Consider the following 16,585-nt stretch of genomic DNA (forward strand, 5'->3'; position numbering starts at 1 on the left):
ACTGACGTATAACCACATTTTTTTAAAGTATTACACCTGTAGCAGAAAGGACATATAACATACCTGTGAAGAAATCATCATTTTTTTCACAACACTAGGTGCCATCTGTGTAGCATGACCCAACGTGACTTCACCCAAATCAAGCAGTCCAACAAATCCTTTTATCACGTAAGCATCATCTTCCTCCAGAAGAATATCCATCATCATTAAATTTATTTTGAATACATCCGTGACCTTTATTTTGTCAGGATTTGTTAGTCCAGGACGAATGAGAAATACTCTCCGCCCTTCCGAGTCAGGTTTACGTAATGGTAACATTGCTCTGAAATAAATAAAATCAATAAACAATATACATGTTTTATTATTATTATTATTATTTGACGGTACGTAAAACAAAAGAACAGCAAGAAGCTAAATCCTCAGTAATTTTTAATTTCTTGTTTCAAAAGCTTCATTCGCGTTTTTTTCCAACCATATTGCAAACAACTTACAGACAAGGGCGCAGGTTTCTTCGTAAATTGGCGGGGGGTGCATTCAGATGCAGAAGGTATATATATATGAGGATTTTAAGACAAATTGCATTCAAATTATGCCAAATATTGTATATTCATAAATATAATAGAGGCCCACATGAGCTATGGGGGGCCCGGACCGCCCGGGACCCCCAGCATTGGCGCCCTTGCTTACAGAATATACTGGTGTTTCACTGTGGTGGAAATTATGGTCCTGTTCTCCTGCAGTGAGCGTAAACTTTATGTTTTAAAAAATGCCCTGTTGTTCTATTTCGGAAAGAGCCAGATAGAGATGTGGAAGCTACACCAAAATGTTTGAGCTTTTGAATGGAAAGATCTTTTAAGCGATATTCTATAAATTCCTTGTTATTGTAATTTAAAATGCTTGGATTATCCCACTTCCTATTCCCTCTGGTGACGCCTCAGGCTTATTTTTCTTGACTCAAAATGTCTGCCTTTTAAATTAATAAAACATGAGTTTCAGCAGATTTTGCTATTTTAATTTCATTCCTACGTATATAGAATGAGGCGACTGCAATCCTCTGAAGGTTAGAGCCGAAATGAACAAATTTACCAGCCGAAACGAATATCCATGTGCGTGCTCACGTATCCTGCCACAGGCAGATAGCGGGAAGATACGAATACAAAAGTGGAGAACCACAGTATTTTAAGTTTACCGTATATGAGTATGTAGGGACATACACAGGGGTTGGAAACCCTGGGGACCCTGATCTCTGGAATCCCGACTTTTTCGTAAATTTGGTTTAATTTTAAAAGTAATTTTACGAATTTTAATATAATTTATACTCATATTAAATTTGGATTTCCCCAAAGAAATATTTGGAATACTCCGAAATAAAACGAACACGGTGGCTCAGTGATAAAGCGCTTACCTGTGGTGCACGGGGTTCCTAGTTCGATCTCCGGCCAAGTAAACTTATAGTAAACAACATCGTGTCCGGAGGTTTTCTCGGGATACGCCCGTTTCCTCCCACTTCCTCATTCTACCGATTCTTGAATCATCATTCACTTACTTTCAGCACCATCTCTCTTAGCCTTAAGGGTATAAACGTGCAACGTTAAACTGAGATATTTTATTCCATTTTTTCACTCAGAATTAAATTCCTACGTGCATGCCTGTGCCCTAACAGCACAAAATATGCAAGGCATTCGCCATTTAGGTGTTCTAAATTCATCTCCCACATTTGATGCATTTGTTGATTCTTTTTCTAATCGATTGTGCACTAGAAGCAATAAACGTATCAACTTTATTACATGGCAACTATCGCAGATCATTTGAAGGTGAATATGGAAGAATCATGAAATAAAATAAATAGACACTCGTCAATTTGTTATAAAATTACATAGCGAACGGATCTTATCTGATCCCAAACGGTTATAGTCGAATATATGCGGTTAAAGGAGCATTCTGATTAGCCGAATGTAAAAGACCTCAATAATTCTCCCTCTTAATCTCTTCATCGCCTCTGGGGCCAAGTCGGAAGAGCACGCGGCTAGTAATCCAAATGTTGGTGGTTCGCGCCCACCCGAGGATAGCCCTACGCTTTTTTTTTGTTGTTTTTGTTTGTTTGTTTGTTTGTTTAAAGTGTTGTTTAGACTCACCTTAATGTAAACACATTACACATATAGGTGATTTAACATATTTTGGGGGAGTAATTTTGTGGTTCATTGACGCTTACGGCACGGGGAACATACCTAGAACATATTAGGCACATTCCCCAGGTACATGTCCTGGAAGCATGTGCCTAGGGGAGGACATAGAATGTGACACAGACTGTGACTATCACTTGCCATCCATGTGATTTCTTTCTCAGAAGTATATAAGGCACATACTGGACACATTCCCATGTACCTAAGGGAACATGATAAGCATATACCTGTTATGTAATTGTGCTGTTAGGGTGTATACATGTATGTCTATTTAAAAATACTTGTGGTATGTTAAATAATAAAGTACCTTAACAGCCTCAGATACTTAATTCAAACTAATTTTTGCCGGTTTAACAGGACTCTCACGACGTAACACACTAACAACTCTAGTGGAGCCTAGTCCAACAATCCTAGTCCAATCAAGTCTATGCTTTGGTTTATCTGGGATCTAAATTTTCGATGGGCAAAAATAACTTTCCATAGATCATTTTCTGAAATGTATTTGGCTGTCATTTTTAGATAAAAATTATTTGTGACGTACTAGCCTATACTTCCGCCACTGTAACACACGGCCTGGCTCAACTCATTTGTTTACCGTCGCTGACCTGGAAGCAGATGGACTTATTGCTATGTTGCAATTTAACGCAAACCCAGGGCCGGATTAAGGGGAGGGCTTAGGGAGGCTGTAGCAACGGGACTCCAGATGGACAAGGGTCTCCACTCTGATCAAAATCTCATCTGGCTATCTAAATATCATAAAGATGTAATAATAATAATCATCATCAAATAAAATATGACCAAAAATATGAAACACATTCCCTTCACTTTTCTACTATACTTTCATAGAAATGTATTAGGCGAAGTCAGCAGGAGACCGGCCCGTGGCCAGTCCAAAAGTGTAGGGATGTCCAGTAGAAGTTATGGATGCCTGATCCAATCATATTATAATTCATTTGCAAGCCTACAGTGAAAATTTTACGGGGGCAGTAAAAATTTAGGGGGCCAGGCCCCCTGCACTCCCGTGGATACGGGTCTGGCAGGGGCTACATATTTTTCTAGCCCCGGGTCTTCAGATGGGTTAATCCAGCCCTGCGCAAACCCCTGAACTTTCCCAACTGCATGGCTTTTGCAAATTGGCCTGATGTGGCAACACCCGAGTGCTTACAAAGAACATGGAGTGAGCAGTAGTCAAAGACAACTGCTTTAGACTCTACTGTTACGTGATTGGGGAACGGTTCATAGAAAATGAAATTAAATCCTTCAGTTTAACATGCCATGATATGACCTTTCGGCTAACGGAGACGGATGGTTAACACAAGTGAATAATGATGAAATAATTGGTGGAATGAGAATGAGGAAGGAAACGGGAATACCCCGAAAAGACGGACGAATAACGGTTTATAGAGTGTCACGACTTAATTATACCAAATGTTTATCTAGCAAAGACATTCGGTACAATATTATTAAACGATATGCTATTGTGAAATAAAATATTAACATTCAATGGGCAAAAATTTATTTACACACATTGAAATTATGATCATTATTATTTTTATCTTGGCTACTATTAAAGTAAACAAATGTGATTTTAAAAACATGTTAGACAAACAATGAAGTATCTTTTCAAATCATTTCCTCTATCTTAGCGATAGCTTTTCCTCTCCAGGTTTCAACTAGCTTCATTACCTCTCTCTTTCACTAAAAGTACTTTCGATATTTTTTTCCAAAATTTATAATACTACTTTCTCCTTGGCTTATCATTCATTCCAGCTTTTTTGTGTGTATTCATCTGCACGCTTTTGGTACTACCTGGTTTTAAATTGTACAGCTACTGGTTATTGTGAACGTAGGTAATGACTGAAGCAATACAAACCCTAATTTCAAAATTTCTTGTGATATAGGTTTCATTGGATCTCTGTCTGTGAAGAACTCTGGAAGCATCGCCCTCATCGTGTAGTAGAAATCTATCTTCTCTTTCGTCCTCTCCAAACTGTATTTACAGCCACGAAGAAACGTCACTATATGTTGATCATCTGAAAATAAATAGATTATTATAAACTGTGTGTAAGTGTACCATTACGCTCTTTAATAACTCCTCAGGCAGTACACAGAAAAGTTATGTTTGAAATTGTAGTCACCAATAACTAAATATTAATTACGAAATAATTCACGGGACAAAATGCCGTCTTTCTGTAGAATGTGCGTAACGTTTGTCATTATGACATGAAATAAAATGTTTCAGTTTAACGTCCCACGATTATGTTTTTCAGGCTAAGGGAGACGGATGATTAAAGTAATAGAATATGAATTGGTGGAATGAGATTGTAGGAGGAAAGGGAGTATCCTGAGAAAACCCACGGAAACGATGTTGTTCACCACAAACTTACTTGGCCGGGCATTGACTCAAAGACCCCACGCACGCTCTACCACTGAGCCACCGCTCTCATTTGGTATACTGAAGTACATTAAATGTAGACTTACAGGTCAAGAAAGCGTCAGAGAATGATATTCGTACCTGGTTGTAAAGACTCAGGCAGTTCTCATTAATGAGCTGAAAATAAAGTACTCTTCTCAGTAATGAGAACTGCCCGAGTCTTTACAACATCATTCTCTGACGCTTTCTTGACTTGTAAGTCTACATTCGATTTACTTGCACGGCTTATCGACTTTCTCCAATTGATTCTAAACCCGATCCATTAGGTTTAATTTGTTCATTGGATTCTGTTCCATTATTTTGACTAAAATTCAATAGTGCTTGTTGATTTGGTTTCTTCTAGTTGATTTCAAATCTGTTATTTCAAAGCTATTTCAGTAGCATTACGTGTTAGGACCGAACATAACTACAGTTTTAAGAATATTTGTTTATTGGTCGAGTAGCTTCAATTTACAGTATTCTCTCTTAACCTCTTATACACGAATTTTATCTCTGAAATGCACTGAAGGAACTAAAGCTTGTGACAAATATCTTGGCATTTCAGCTAAACGAATAAAACGCAAGCTCTGGTGTGACGTTGCCAAGTGGTAAAGAGGTGTAGCTATGGCTAAGCAGACAAACTACAGCGCGATCAAGTGACGGATGTGTACAAAATAAACTTGGCAATACCGCTGGCCTCTCATTTGCTAGCAGCATTTAAAGGGAACTTGGAGCGCCGCCTTCAAATGCTAAGATGTTTGTCGCGCCGTTTAGTGTGTGTGAATGACATCCATAATTTTAATTTTCATTCTGTCCCTCTATAGTCTCCTATTTCTACTTGTGTATATAGACCTACTTCTTGAATCATGCTGGAAAGAAACTATCCAGCTTCACCTATCCAGCTCCAGCTAGCTTAACGACATTTTGTAGCACTATAAGGTAAACAGTCTGAAACTTTTCTTCAAATAAAATTCCCAAACATAAGAACAGCAATTAGGCTGGTCTACTTTTAATGCTAACTTGCATGTATCGTGAATGCTTTGAGATTATGAACATTTTTTATTGAGTTAGATTTACCTGTTCTTGTTTTTAGATGAGGTTGTTTAGCGAGCCATTCTTTTATGTGTCTGATGTCGTCGGGTATGCGTTTGGGATCTTCATTCAGTTCTTTGCGAGCTGCTTCTTCGTGTTCTGGACTGAGAGGGCGGAGAGACATTGTCAATCTAAAACAAAAACACTAAAAAGAAGAAATCAAATCATTCGAACTTATAATTGAAGAAACTTTAGATCCATGATAATCCACGTTATTCATAATTTGTATTTACAAGAGAACATTTTTTGTACTGTTTTTGTGTGAAATTGATTGCTAATTAGCAGACACGTACAACCATAGTTAGATTAAAGCCACAAAGAAAATGTACGGTGCAGAAGATAAACCAGTTGACGAGTAGAAAAATGTACATAAAACGGCACTCCACAACATATCATCGTCACCAAATGTTGCGTACATAATTAGATCTAGCCATTTAATAATGGTTGGAGCTCATATTAGAGTGGAAAGTAAACATAAACGAGTAAACTTACTACACTAAGCAAGGAGAGAAGGATGCCCATCTACACTCATAATTTTAAGAGTATCCATACAGTGTGGTAAGATTTGTGGAAGTGACCAGGAAAATATCTTAACACTTCATATTAGACTAGAAGATAGCTCTAGATCAGCGTTTCCCAACCTTTTTCAACTTGCGGCACACTACGGGTCTAACTTGAATTCTCGCGGCACACTCATAGGTATTATTATTATTATTATTATTATTATTATTATTATTATTATTATTATTATTATTATTATTATTATTATTATTATTATTATTATTATTTGTAAATAGAAAATACCGTCGTATTTGTTTTCTTTCATTACTGACCTTCTCACAAAGAAGAAAGCTCGATCACTGGTTTTCCTCCATCGTAAATCATTATACTTACTTTTCATTCAACTTAAAAAATATAAAACAATTCCAATGAAATATATAGAGCTCAGTCTTTTAATAAATACACTTTCTTTTTCGAAGAATGTATCCAACCTTTCACAAGGAAGACAACTAAATTACGAACTAACAAACAAACCTCTTGTACTTTTAAAACAGAATTGCGGTAATTTGTATGAGTGTTTGCTTTGTCGAAAGGATAGAATGAGATTTTAAAAATTTCAAATTACAAAATAATCTGTAACAATAAAGAAACAATAATGGTCATAACAATGATAATTAATACTTTTTTCAACATTAAAAATGAACAGATAAGTAACACAGTGTGAAACTTATAATTTATTAACGTGGTTAATATAAGTCACAATTTTAAATATTAATAAAATTCTGTTTTGGAAATACAATCTATGTAATAGGAATGTATGCACAATAATATATTACAATTACAGTATTTTTTTCATTGTAGAGGTTCACAGTAATGTGAAATTTAAATACACATATTTCCTGTCTTGCAATTAGGTTCCTATATAATTAATAATTTTGTTTTCATTTTCTCGCGGCACACCAGCGGCCCATTCGGTTGGGAAACGCTGCTCTAGATGTTGTATCGTTGGCCCTGGCGAAGTTGGAGAGCGCATTACATTACAGTCGTAGTCCATGTCGAGTTCTTCCAGTTTCTTTTCTACGATAAGCAAATGCCATCAATATGACTGCTTAAGATGTGTTCCTTGAACTTAATTATCATCTTAAAAGTATCGAAATGAAATGTAACTTCTTGTTTGTCCTATCTCCTACGGTTATGTCTTGTAGTCTTCAGGAGGCAGATAATTAGAGAAAGTGAATGGTTTTGAAATAATTGGTGGAATAATAATATAGGGGGAAAAGGGGAGAATCCCGGCAAAATTTACGAGCACAACGCTGTTCATCAGAAACTCACATGACTGGTATCAAACCAGAAATCCCTAGCACTAGAAATGAGCACTTTACCACTTTGCATCGTGTCCAACTTTCTTAAAAGTAGTTGGGATAACCATCTGAAGATAGTTTCTGTCCTAACGTGCTGTAATTAGAGCCAGGACTGAGGAAAGGTAAGAAATAATCTACTTAACTTTAATGTTGATGGTTTGGTTGATTACGCCTTGTAATTGATGACTGACATTTGGTAAATATCTCACGATAGTTCTTTCGAATTATACGTGGATGAATATTACTTTCCTTTTCAGCTGTTATCTTGGCATAACTTCTTGTTCATAATTTGATAGAAGTTCTCATATCCTCCTGAGTAGGGCCGGATTAACCCCTCTGAAGGCCCGCGGCTAGAAACAATATCTGGCCCCTGCTGACTTCACCTAATACATTTCTGTGAAAGTACAGTTAAAAACTAAGGGAATATGTTTCATACTTTTGGTCATATTTTATTTTATGATAAGGATTGTATCTTCATGATTCTTTTTAGATAGCCCGTTGAGATTTTGATCAGAGTGGATTCCCCTATCCACCTCAAGGGCTGGGCCTATAACACCCTTAATACGGCCCTGCTCCTGAAACAGTTTTTCAACTAGTGATTCTTGGTTGTTTGAAGAGTGCCAAGTTCTTCGTGTCCTTGCTATCTGTAAGGAGCCCAGAGACTCTTTCTCTGTGAGAACTTTACGAATCCTGTGATACTTGTTTTGAAATGGATTTAGAGGATAGTTGATCCCTAATTTGTGATTACCGTTAACGTTACAGATAACACAAAAATTCTTGTGCAGCTCCTTGAACCATGGTTTATGATGGATTTTACCGCAACGATGGCAAACAAATTTAGTTCTACAATTTTGGATACGATGCCCATAGTGGCAACAGTTCAACATTGGCTAGGCATTTCTACACTTCAATACTCTTAATTAATATTTTCTAATTTTAACAATGTTTCAATCTTCAGTAGACTTAGTGACTTATTGAGGATTACGGTGGTGTAAAGCCAGGTAGAGTTTATTAGGGCCATGTTTAACTTATTTCTGGTCAAGCTTTTCCTTGAGCTTCAAAGATGTTTTTGTTGAACCTCGACATATGTAGTTCATGGCATTCTTTAGATTACGGACTTGAAAGTGATTATTTTCTTCTTTGTTTGAGGTATGGTTTGATTCGCTGTTTTCGTGTTTGTTTTGAGTATGTAGTTATGAGCTTCTGTCAGAGTGTGAAGTGGATAAATTATCTTGTTCACTGTGAATTATATTTCGTTAAAATAGTACATAGAGAAGAACTAGAAGTCCTTTGATATGCTACCACGATTTCATATTTATTGAAATACGATTTATTTAATTATTCTTTATTTCCCTCGTGAACTCTTGATAAAACGTCAAATTATTATTTAATTGCTTTTGATATTATCTTTGTGCTCCTCCTACATACCATCCAATTGTCTATTAATAAACTGTATGATCACAAATGAACACTTCTGGTTAATCGACTTATTTCCAATATTTTGTTCACATGTTATAGCTTTTTGTTTAAATTTTTTCGACAGTTTTCGGCTTCTCATAACGATGGAAGGAAGTATTTCAACACCACTGTTCTATATTTTTTGTCTTTACTTAGTCTAATGAGTCACCTCCTAAACACTGTCATTGTTGTTTAGAAGTACCATGTATAACATATCTGTCTCTCTGTCTCTCTCTATCTATCTATCTATCTCTATCTAATTTTACCATTTTGATCTCTTACTTACTGATAGACGAAGAGGTAGACAGAGGCATTCTGTAATACTTGTACATAACATACCTTGTAAATACATTAAAACATTTTATTCCTCACAAGAAAAGTAAAAATGAAGAAGAAAAAGAACCTTGCTTACACAATCGATTGAAACCCACTAATACTATTATGTAACTTATAGATAAATGATTTGTCAAGAAAATTGTTCCTTATCTTCTAATTGCATGTGTAAACTAGTCACACCTTCTATCAAAGGAAATATATTATTTTTTGTCTAAAAAACCTTACAAGAAGAAAAGATAAGAAATGTATCATCCCATTACTTAATCATATTATCAGTTAGTTATAAGAAGTCCCAGAAGTGTTGTGTAAATTTACATTGAATGACTAATGGTTGGCTGCTGAAAAGTAGGTAAACTAATATAAGATATCAGAACATAATAAAGAAAGAAAATAAGATTTCTTAAGGATAATTTGGAGTGTTTATTTATGCACTGTAAGTTTTCCCATAACTCCAATGATTGACTGGTAAGAACAGTGTTATTTTCTCGTCGGTAATTTAATGTAGACCGTAGCATTCATTAATTCGAGATGGTTTGTCAGAATAAGAATTAGAATTTATTACAGAAGGCACCTTATTAGCTTGCAAACTACCACCACCTATCTGACTCTACCACTAGGGTAAGTCTATAATCAGGATACACCTGGATCGCTGAAATCTCCTGACTTACCAATTAATTGTACGTAGGAACTTCTTGTTTGGATTAAATTACTATTGAGGATTTCAACTTTGACAAGGCATAAACACCACAGCACCATCGAAATGACTATTTCGCTTTCCCTGGGTTAACATCAGACCTTACTTCGGTCGGTACTTTATACCGTTATAACCTCACAGCCACCTATCGCTGAAATTGCTATCCCCATTACTGTGTTTTCTGGGGTTTTGCGCATAGAAACTCAATACAATTGGTACCAGGAGTGATCATTCCTCCCAAGGGTTTGGATAAAGCTCGGCAAATTTACTATTCTTCCACCTAAACTTTACTATTCTCCCCCAATTTTACCATTCCTAGACCCCAAATTCACCATTTCCACCCCAAATTTACCAATCTTCCACCCGAAAGTTGCAATTCTTCTATCTCAAATTTACCATTTTTCCAGCCCAAATTTACCAATCTTTCACCTCAAGTTTACATTTCTTCCACCACAAATTTACCATTCTTCTACCCAAATTTACCATTCGTCTCCTCAAATTTACCATTTTCCAACCCAAAATTCATTGTTTTTCCATCCCAAATTTACCATTTCTCTCCCCATATTTACCATTTTCAACCCCAAATTCACAATTCTTCCATCCCAACTTTACCATTGTTCTCCCCAAATTTACCAATCTTCAACCCCAAACTCACTGTTCTTCCACTCCTAAACTCACTCTTCTTTCATCCCAAAATTACCATTCTTTCATCTCAAGTTTACATTTCTCGCACCACAAATTTACCATTCTTCTACCCAAATTTACCATTCTTCCATCCCAAATTTACCATTCGTTTCCTCAAATTTACCATTTTCCAACCCAAAATTCATTGTTTTTCCATCCCAAATTTACCATTTCTCTCCCCATATTTACCATTTTCAACCCCAAATTCACAATTCTTCCATCCCAACTTTACCATTGTTCTCCCCATATTTTCCACACTTCAACTCCAAATTCACTGGTCTCTCACCCTAAATTTACTATAATTCCATCCCAAATTCACTATTCTTGCACTCCAAATTACCATTTTCTCTCCAAATTTACCATTCTTTAACCCCAAATTCACTATTTTTCAATTCCAAATTTACCAGTCTTCTGTCAAAGTTACAATGTTTCCATCCCAAATTTACCATTCCCCAGTTTGATTGTACAATTTACAATGAAAAATAATCCCCCCAAATGTTCTCATGAGGTTAACCTGAGCCCTACAGACCATCTGTGGAAATTCCTTATTGATAGAATCTAAGATAGACTGGATAATCAGGATACACTAAGTATACGGAGAATACTTTCCTCTCAGTCTCACTGGTGGCAATAATCCAGCTTGAACTCATCACCATTACTCGAGTCTTCAGCTATTTCTAGGGCGGTTGCGAACCCATAAAAGACAACCTAATGAGATATGCCCTTTGCCAGAGTTGGTGTGGATCAATGAAAACTTGACCCACGACTCACTGATCAACCACCCATCGTGACCCACCACCCACCATGACCCACTCTGGCCCACCACCACGTGACCCATTTTGACCCACCATCTATCTTGAACCACTCTCATCCACTGTGATATACTCTGACCCACCAAAATCCATCGTCATCAACTCTGACACATGATCCACGGCCTCTTCTCTAAAGACTAAAGAGCTTACACTTGTAATAAAACAAGGCTGTGAAAGTATCACTAATCGGAGTTTGAATTCTGTGGTCAATCGCTCAAGCACCACTCTGTTATAATAACGGTGGATCTGACCTTTACAATATCAAATTGTCAGTGTGGAAATTGACCATATCGAAGTAAGAGGGAGGGGGGGAGTTAGTGTGTGCCTGAAATATACTTGTACTAGGAGAATATTCTTGAAAGTGTTAATTTCTCAACACATTCCAAAAGAAATTCACAGTAAAATACACCTGTAATATATGGAAAAGGTTATGATTTTTCAGTTCGTAGTACTTTTCTCACAAAGGACTTGATAAATCAGTTTTTCATTGCGTATAAAGATGCTTGGGTACACTCTGTAAGAGCATCTTCACAATGTATGCTCATAATTGCATTGAGCATTTAGTCTATTTCAATATCAGTCATCTGTACTGTAAATTCATAACGGAAAATCCCCGTTCTCACTCTGCCGTGGAAATTGGTAATATTTTTAATTGGCAATACTTTTTGCAACTCCTCACCGACAAACTACTTGTTAGACTTATAATTCCGGAAGTTTGATAACGATATTTCTTGATCAGTTTTGAAATACTCAGCAAGAAGTATCACCACACAACATCTTTTCCATATCGGCCATGTCAGTTGGCCATGGTGAACAGAATCTACCACACCTTCGATAAGGAATCTTGCGCATTATCGATTAAAGCCTGATAAGTTGATTATTTCTTATTTGTTTATAAATTTAATCCTTGGAATTACACAAGAAGGTTTGATGTCATTACCAAGTTCCCCCCTCTTAGAAAGCACAAAGGGAACGAGGTTCCGGGGAAGTGTTCAGAGATGCCTGGGAATTTCCTCCCTTTCCCCCTTAAATTAACACAGTGATGTTTGTCTTGGGCCAAATAATGATGAATTTCAATTAAATTATCATAGTATAATTGAGGGGAATGAGCGCAACAGTGGTCTAACCCACATTTTTAAAAAGTGAGAAAAATCAAGTGAAATTTAAGCACATGTGTTTTTTGTACAATGTATGACACATTCAAACACTTGTGGTTGCTTTTGGTATATTGTACAAAAAACCACATGTGTTTAAGTTTAACTTTATTTTTCTCCATTTTTAAAAATGTGGGTTAGACCACTGTTGCGCTCACTCCCTCAAATATTTTTTGTTGAATTATCGATGCTTTCAGTGGGAAAAAGGATAAAAATTTAAAAGTCCCAAATCAAAGTAAGTAGACCAACATAAAGGTAAAATTTTCCATATAATTATGTGTACATTTCAAACTTAAAATTTCTGTGTAATTAAGCTTACAATACAAATTTTATGTATATTTTTCTCACAACTTTATGGGTTGATTGCCCTGTGTTCTAAGCGCTCCATATAATAAACATAAGCTTCAGTAATTATTATAGTAACAAGCAATGGATATATGAAGCGAAGCACTGTATTTTTTTGTTTCTGAATTAATAATTGTTTCTGAATTTTTTTCTCAACAAATATCGATCGTTTTCGATTATTTTTACAAACCAATCCACTACCAATTTTCAATATATAGAAAGTACATTCCCATAAAGGAGAACTTAAAAAATGCTAGGACACATTCTGTTTATTTTCAATTAAGAGTTAATATACTGAATTTCAGTTCCGTAAGTTTAACGGCTTGCTAGATATTCAATTTTTTTTCGCAAAAATTCGGATCCCCACTACCTCCTTAGGATATTATTATAATGAAAGCAATATAATATCCCAGTTTAGATTAAGGCCTAACTATACACCAAAAGTCATTACATTTGACTTTGTAATTTGGCCGTGATGATCAGGCACACATAGTTACATCCATTTTTTTTAATATAATAATTTATATATTACAGTGATCCAAAAATGTATTTTATCCAGTATTTAGCTTTTCTAAAAACTCACAGACTGTGTGCCTCGAAAGCCAAGTAGTAGTATAAATCCTATTGCTATTATTACAATTACAAATATCAATATCAAAAATTGCCTGAAGTTCTTTTTTCAATTAGATATACTCACCTCAGGTATATACAAATGGAAACAAATGGAAAAGAAAGGGAAATGGAGGCCTTGAAATAAAACGTAGACAAATTTACCAGTCTTCAGAAGATACTGTCTACAATACAGTGAGCAGAGTGGGTCAGTAGGTCAGAGTGAATCGGTGGGTCGCAGTGGGTCACGGTGGGTGGTGGTTCGCAGTGGATCACATGCTGTTGACCCACGACCTACTGAGCCATTCACAAGGGAGGGTCACGAAGTGGCTCCGCTGAGATTCGAACGAGACAATTGTATTTGTATTTGATATACTCTAACTTGACGAATACCAAAGTCATACGTGCCACCGGGCGGAATGTCATGAGTTATAACATATTTTGTAATGTAAAAGCTACAAAAAATTACCTGGCAGAATAGATTGAACAGGGTCATTTGTTCGGAAACGGTTGGGTAAATGGAAAACTTGGTGAATATATATCCCACCATTTTCAAGGACACACTTTTTGGAATAAAAAAAAGTTTGCCCCAGGGACCCCCGCAGGGTCCCAGATGGGGTCCAACTCAAAATTTTCAAACGGCAAGGGGGTTAAGTAGCTCATAATTTGAAAGCTGTTGTAAAATGAAAGAAAATGGAGCAAGTCTCGACTCTCTACGACAAGCCTATGCAAAATGGCAGCGGGTCAAAATGTAAACAAAAGCTTAACTGAAAATCTGTGTTCACTTTGAATCCAAGATGGCCTCTTAAGACCTATGTGATTCATACCAGTACAAATCTAAATCTATTTTTCTCTATTATGTACTTAGAAACAATAGGAAGACTAAAGAACAATGGAATTTCGATTCACGTCAACTATTACTTCATTCCGTAACAACACATACATTATATGTTTCGTTCCTAATGTAAGTTCGTCACAGCTCTCTTGATATCATTTACGTGAATATAACGAATATGCGATGAACACATAACTCTGACTTTCTATTCATACTGCTAAACAAAAGTTGAATACCTTCGGGTATTTTTCTAACTTTGTCTTACGTAGTTCATACAAAAAGGACTTGCTGCACCAATCAGGTTGGGAGCTCTATTGTAACGTATTCGTGATGGTTACATTTGTATGGCATTCGTTGGTTTGATCGCAATATTTCAAACAATACCAAATATACAAATAATAATAATAATAATAATAATAATAATAATAATAATAATAATAATAATAATAATAATAATAATAATAATAATAATAATAATAATAATTTAAAGATTGGCGATCAGAACCAAACTACGTGTAAATCATTTCAGTACATCGAGCTGCGTAAACTTTGTTGGTTTGTCACAATATTCCAAGAAATAGCATATTTATATAAAAGCTCATTTTTCACGCTGGCAACCATATTGGATTGCAGATGATACTCTTTGGTATTTTGTGGATATCTGCTATTAACCATAAACGTATCTATATACCACATTTCGCTCCTGCAACACAAATAGTTTGAGCTGAACATGCTTTCGATACATAGTGCCACATTTTGAACTGAAGATGTCACGTTTTTAAACATTTCTCATCTTTTCGTCATTTACGACCCAAAGGTAAAAGGAAGTATTTACATTTTGCTTGTTTTGAGGGGAAAAAAAAGGATAATATTTGATAATGTTACTGTTAAATACTTTGTTTTCTTTTCGGTATCAATGAACACTAATTATTGATACTAATACGTAGTTGTACTGAAAAATAAAAAATAATGCAACATTTTTTTAAAGCAGTTACTTCTTTTTCATTGCTACTGAACGATGCTTTCAATACTTGACACACCAGTATAAGTGCAGCTATTTCGTTTTACTATTGTTAATGCAAACATCTCTAGATTTCTCAAGAGTAAAAAGATTTTTAAGTTTAATGAATACAATCTTACAGATTCAAAGCACAGGTTATAACAAAAGTTTAAAGAAAAAGTACAACGTATCAAAAAAGATTTTTTAACATTGTGAATTTTGTAATAGTCTAGTTACTATCAAAGAAAAAACGCTTGGTAAGTTTAGGATTTCAAATGAGTTTCTCCATTTTACGGTCTTAAAACACTTCTTTTGATTTTGATTTATTGACATAACACAATAGGCACAGGCCTATTTACAGTGTTACATAGTACAGGCACGTAGCCAGGATTTCGTGAAGGGGGGGGTCCGTGACATGAAATACTGTGGTCATCACAAAAGGGGCTCGATCACTCTAAACTATTTTACTAGAACATATATTGGTTCGTTTAGCCAGGATTTCGTAACGGGGGAGGGGGGATGACATGAAATTCTGAAGGCCCAGGAGCTCGATCAATCTAAACTACTTTACTATCAACATATATTGTTTTGTTAGGACAATAAAATGAGGATATGTTGGCAAGTATTTTAATAACAAACTATGAAGAAATTTCGAGCAAAATAATAATAAAAGAAGTATTGAAACAGATTTTGCAATATTTACGTCCTTCTCCGGTTTATTCAAATATAACAATTTTCCTTTCGTTATGACCTCAATTATTATAAAAAGTTCATACTGAGTGTAAACTATCTTCTAATATAAATAAAATAAAGAGTTTGTTTGTGTGTATGTCTGTCTGTGTGCGGCCTGGGGACCAGACGAGTGGACCGAGAGTTACCAAATTTTGGTCAGGGGTACCCTAGCCAAGGCCCCAAATTAAGACGAAGCGGTTTTTTTTTTAATTTCGAAACAGTGGAGTCTCAGGGGGGCGTTTACCGGAACCGGCTTGGGAACCAGACAAATTGACCGTAAGTTACCAAATTTTAGTCACGAATACCTTGGTCAAGGCTCAAGACCACAGTTAAATGTTTTTGTCGAAATTCGAACCAGGGGGGTCTCAGGGGGGGT

The 16,585-nt window shown here is 35.9% G+C and overlaps 1 protein-coding gene across 2 annotated transcripts in view; it reads right to left on the reverse strand.

Annotated features, from left to right (window-relative positions):
• LOC145691703 (retinol-binding protein pinta-like) overlaps nucleotides 1–16,585 on the reverse strand; it is a 38,028-nt gene that overhangs the window by 12,152 nt on the left and 9,291 nt on the right. The window contains exons 2-4 of one of the 2 annotated variants that reach the window (XM_081767043.1): nucleotides 5,674–5,819; nucleotides 4,057–4,216; nucleotides 64–322 (exon numbers count right to left, since the gene is read on the reverse strand). In XM_081767043.1, coding sequence (XP_081623169.1) covers nucleotides 64–322; nucleotides 4,057–4,216; nucleotides 5,674–5,812 — 558 coding nt within the window. In that variant the 5' untranslated portion in view covers nucleotides 5,813–5,819. Of the gene's footprint in view, nucleotides 1–63; nucleotides 323–4,056; nucleotides 4,217–5,673; nucleotides 5,834–16,585 lie in introns of both variants that reach the window. The other variant, XM_081767044.1, reaches the window with a different exon arrangement.

This window comes from Thermobia domestica, chromosome 8 (genome assembly GCF_964235325.1).
Source record: "Thermobia domestica chromosome 8, izTheDome1.hap1.1, whole genome shotgun sequence".
Classification (NCBI taxonomy): domain Eukaryota; kingdom Metazoa; phylum Arthropoda; class Insecta; order Zygentoma; family Lepismatidae; genus Thermobia; species Thermobia domestica.